At 41.5% G+C, this 5,123-nt stretch overlaps 1 protein-coding gene across 1 annotated transcript; it reads left to right on the forward strand.

Annotated features, from left to right (window-relative positions):
* Positions 1–1,453: 1,453 nt before the first annotated feature.
* Positions 1,454–2,506, forward strand: LOC308326181 (cytosolic 5'-nucleotidase 1A-like; the record flags this gene model as incomplete). The annotated part of the gene is made up of 1 exon (XM_080778990.1): positions 1,454–2,506. One exon carries the CDS (start codon positions 1,454–1,456, stop codon positions 2,504–2,506), a length of 1,053 nt encoding a protein of 350 aa, XP_080635116.1.
* Positions 2,507–5,123: the final 2,617 nt, after the last annotated feature.

Below are 5,123 nucleotides of genomic sequence, written 5' to 3' on the forward strand. Positions count from 1 at the left end.
TTCCTGTATCTGGGCAGGGAAAAAGCAACACTCTTCAAACTATACTGCTAGTTCTAAACTTTGGGCGCTGAAATACCATTTGATCTTGACTGTAACTGTGAATAGGAGTAATGTTTCCTGAATTTGAATGGACAAATAAGAGGTTTTAAAACGCATATAATTACATCTGTCTGTCTGTCTGACAGTACAATACATGTGAACAATACATCAGTACATTGTTTGACCAGACAGAGTCACTGTTGACCTTTCACTGTAATTATATGTTGCAAGGCAGTGACTGTCCTATCACTCTAAGCTCTGTTTACAGCAAGGGCATTAGGTCCCAGTGATGCACTGCTGTCTCCAGACAGTCTGTTGGGCTCTATCTGGTATACTCTGCTGGAAAAATGAAAGGCCTGTAGTCCCATGTTTGTTGGCATTTAAATGGCCATACAGACTGGTCTGGTATTCTCAGCCCATTGACTACGACTTACGGTAACAATATAATTTACTTTACGGCAGATCCTTTTATTTTAACGGCATGGCTCTGTAGGAGGCAAGACATCTAGGAGAGGGCATCTGTGTGTGTGTGTGTGTGTGTGTGTGTGCGACTGTGCGTGTGCGTGTGCACGTGCGTCGACTTTAAAACGTACATTTTATAATGGAAGTTAATAACAGTCAAATCAAATATGGAGATGAAATCACTGGACTGACATCACATTTGACTATCATAGACTGGCCACACAAAGTTTGAAATCCACATGTAGGCCATGCCATTAGACCCGTCTTGTTTTTGGTCTGGAATAGTATACTGCAGCTTTCAAAATATAGTATTAGCTAGAAAAGAACATCCCATCCACCCCTCTTAAAAATGTATAAGTTATATATAGCTTACCAAAACAAATATGTAAAAAATACTTCAAGTGATGCACACCTAAACAATAAGCTGATTTGTTTTTGTCTTTATCATTACAGAAACAGAAACAATCTTTCTCTCTGAACACTAATCAGAGCAACAGAAGTGTCCTTAATAGTTAAGTAACATTTTCTTTGAGCCAAGCTGGCTGTTTGCTATCTGGCTTGTATCTTGCTGTCACAGGCTCCGTAGGCCTCTGAGTGAAGGGTGAAGGGTTCCACAGACAGGTGTGAAGTGTGCCAAGTCTTTAGTGTGTGAGGCGACTTTGCAGACATTTGATTGCTTGTTCATGGATTGTTTATTGGTCTTGTTGGTTTGACTCAGAAGTAGGTAAGTCTAACTCACATGAAGCTAGACATCAGATAGATCATTACCATTGCTGAAATTGATGACGTAAGAGGTGATGTTGTGGTGTTGTTGTGCTGTTGCTGAATTTGGTCCTTAAAAGGCACGTCACAGCCTTAGAGCTATCAGTGTTCAAACCAGTGTCTAATTGATAGAGGGAATACTAGAGAAGTAGAATAAAACACATTCAAGTGATTCAAAGCTTTGTAAAAAATGATTGAGGATAAAGAATGGTCTGTGAGAAAAGCCAACTTTGGTGTAACAACGTCACCATTACCACCCGACCCAAAACTTGCTGTTACAGTAGCCATCTCCCCTCGCACCTTGTTCGACATGGCAGCAGAGAACAAGATTTATGCGAATCAAGGAGTCGAACAATACATAGCCTATCAGGTGGAGCACGAAGATGAGATTCTGAGTCCAGGGCATTCTTTCCCATTTGTCAAGGCATTGATGACAGTCAACTCGAGGCTGAGGGAACTCTACCCAGACAGTGAGGAGTTGTTTGACATTGTCCTGATGACTAACAGCCATGCTGAAGTTGCAGTCCGACTCATAAGGAGCATCAATCATTACAATTTGACCATAGAGAGATTCTGCATGACTGGAGGGCAGAGTCCCATCGGCTACCTGAAAGCTTACGATACCAACCTTTACCTCTCCAAGGACCCTGAGAAAGTCACAGAGGCAGTTGAAGTGGGCATTGCCGCGGCCACAATGTACTCACCCGACTATGAGACTGAGTTTAGTGAAACCCAGCTGAGAGTGGCCTTTGATGGAGATGCTATGATATTCTCAGATGAGTCTGAGATCATCATGAAACAAAGTGGCATGGAAATGTTCTTTGAACACGAGAAGAAAAACGAGGACATTCTACTTGCCCAGGGTCCACTGAAGGGATTTCTGGATGTCCTGGGGAAACTCCAAAAAAAGTTCTGTACCAAGGATGAGCGTGTTGCCTGTCCCATCCGCACTTTCCTGATCACAGCGCGCAGTGCAGCCACCTCAGGGGTCCGTGTCATTAAAACTCTGAAGAGCTGGGGCCTGGAAATTGACGAGGCCTTCTTCGCAGCTGGAGCTCCCAAAGAGCCACTCCTGAAGAAGATAAAACCCCACATCCTCTTTGATGACCAAATGTTCAACATTCAGGCGGGCAAGGCATTTGGAACCACCACCTCTGCCAACGCCTCTGGACACTATAGCAAGAGCGGAGCTACAGGATGGCGTCTTGGACTGCAGCCCCAAATGTTTTCTCAGAAGCCCTGAACCTTTTACATTTTAAAATATAACAACTTCAAATGTGTAATTTCGCCCCAGTCCCTCTGACTGCACCAGCATCCTTTGTCTGTCATTGTGTAGTAGTACTCGTATAGTGAGAGGCAGCCAGTGGTGCTAGTGTTCATTGATTATGATTGTGTTTTTGATGAACAGTGATCTTAATGCATCAATTTGCAACTAATGAACTTGAACATGGAGATAATGATGCTCATGGATGCTCAGTCAGATTGTCAGTCACAGTTTTTTAGAATGCAAAGAATGGACCATGAAGAATGTTGGGGAGAACGGGTTACGATTGATACGTTGTCCCTGTATCTAGACAATTGTACATGTGTGACTTCATTTCTAGGTGGCTGTGAAGTCTGGAAACGCATGCGTAAAATGGAAAGCATTCTCTTACACACAAATAAATGTTTTTTGCCTGTCAAGTACATTTTCTACATTTAAGGACAGTTTAAGGACTGTTATGTCAAAGCAAATGTATCCGGGTCTAAAAATAAATATCATATTGGTCATTTTCCAGTGTATAAAACCATCTGAATCATGTATTTAAAATTAGTATTAGACTACAGCCAGGCAAAGTGAACAAATTCTGGGTTATATTGAGCCAATGGTTCAACTAACCCCTAATATTAATCACTATTCATATTATTTTTTATTTTTATTTTATTTTTCTACTCAAATTACTTTCATCTCAAAGAAAGTTTGCAATATTTACCACAAGTATTAAAAGGTTCTGAATATCAAACTAATTAGTTTAATACCTCTAAAGGTTACCTTTAAGAAATTAAACTATTTGGAAAGGTCTTTATTATATTAATAATTAATTATTACATTGTTTGACACTATGTTTGATAAATGAGTACATCATTTAGTTTTTTTTGTTTTAAACCTGAAAGTGTTAATTATCAGACTTGAATCACCTTTTCCCAAACCTGGGGCAAGATGAGCCATGGACCACTTTTTTTTTGTTGAGAAGTCACATTATGGCCCTTTGTCACAGATGCATATCATGTCTCACCTCAAGGACAACATAAGTAAAAGGTGTCTCATCTTACCCCACCTCAAGCACAAGACTAATAATGTATTCAATCAATCAAGAGACACTTCCGTCACCTACTACTACACTACTTTGCATCATGCATAAGCACGTCGGCAGTGATCGGTCCAGCAGTTTGCGAGATTAGCCTTGGACAGACAGATAGGTAGACCTATTTGTAGATCTTTTCAGAGAATGCCGTAAAAAAGCAGAATAGGTCATGTCTAACAACAGCATGGCTCCCATGTTGGACTTCAGGTGGCCATTCCATGACATCATTTCGGCAAGGTTTCAGCCTGATTCCAATTCTATTGACTTCCATCATAGAATTGGAGTTAAATAATTAAAAATATATAAAACACAAGCCCTTGTTATGCCTAAATCATGCCTGGAAAAGGGCAATATGTTGAGTCAATGACTGGTTTGGGCCTTTAGGAACAGGCAACAAACAGCTGACAAACGGGCACACTGATAACAAAAAAAAACGAAAGCAAACAAAAACACACAAAAATAAAAAATAACTCTCTCCACTGGGGCCAATATCGGATCATAAGTTAAGGTTTGCAAAGTTGGACCCAAACGGCAAGAGAGATCAAACAGAGCTCAGGCAAAACAAGGCAGCAGCAACAGGCACAGAGAACAACTGAATGGACAAACAGATTACAGGCTTTCTTCACAGGGTAACAAAGAACTGGCTTACGGAAATAGTAAACTGTTTTCAATTTCCGGGTTAAGCTGGAGTAGTGAGCAAGTGAGCAGAGATTTTGGTATTGGAATTTTGCTATTGAGATTGAAGCTGCATCCCGAGTCTCCTGATGTTTCCTTGCTCCTCTGTCCTCGCTTCAACCGAAGTTCAACTCTAATCCACCCTTTTGACGGTCAAAGTCTTATTCCTGCTCCAAGGAGCAGCAAAGACTGAGAATTAGGAGCGAGACTTATGAGCGAAGAAACATGAGCCTATCCTTCCAGGAAGATCTTTCAAGCTGAACAGCATGATGTTAATGATTCCGCACCTACAGCTGGCAATGGTATGTTACGTGTGTTTACTGTGTTTGTGCACTCACATGTTGATGGGTAACTGTAGTGGCCGGGGTCAATTAAGCTGTGGCATAAGTAGAGCCTAGAGGTTGTTCTTTCATTGACAACATCAATGAGCAGGTTTTGTGTGTCTAAATAAGTGGCGGTTGAGGGGCTCAGCTGTGTTGTTGCTATCAGAAATGGACGTTTTTTAAGAAGACTTCTGAAATTCCACTTCTCTGTCTCTTGTCTTCGTTTCCTCTCTGCTCGGCATGCTTCCTCTATGCATCCTCCATGGGAGGGACTATAAGATCCAAGGAAAGGACAGAAGTGAGGGAATCAAGGATTTAGTTTAGAGCCCTGCTGGGATGCAGTCGAACAGAGAGATAGAAAAAAAGAGAGAGAAAAACAGACAGACGAGACACAGGACCTTTTGAAATCCGAGATCCGCCCCCGATGGTATGGGATTGGACGAGTAGTAATACAAGGTGTGCCTAGTAGTGTTGGGTGAAATCAGCCCTCAGTGATATCTGTGAATATGGGAAGGGC

This window comes from Protomyctophum bolini, assembly GCF_963924005.1.
Source record: "Protomyctophum bolini genome assembly, chromosome: 12".
NCBI classification, from domain to species: domain Eukaryota; kingdom Metazoa; phylum Chordata; class Actinopteri; order Myctophiformes; family Myctophidae; genus Protomyctophum; species Protomyctophum bolini.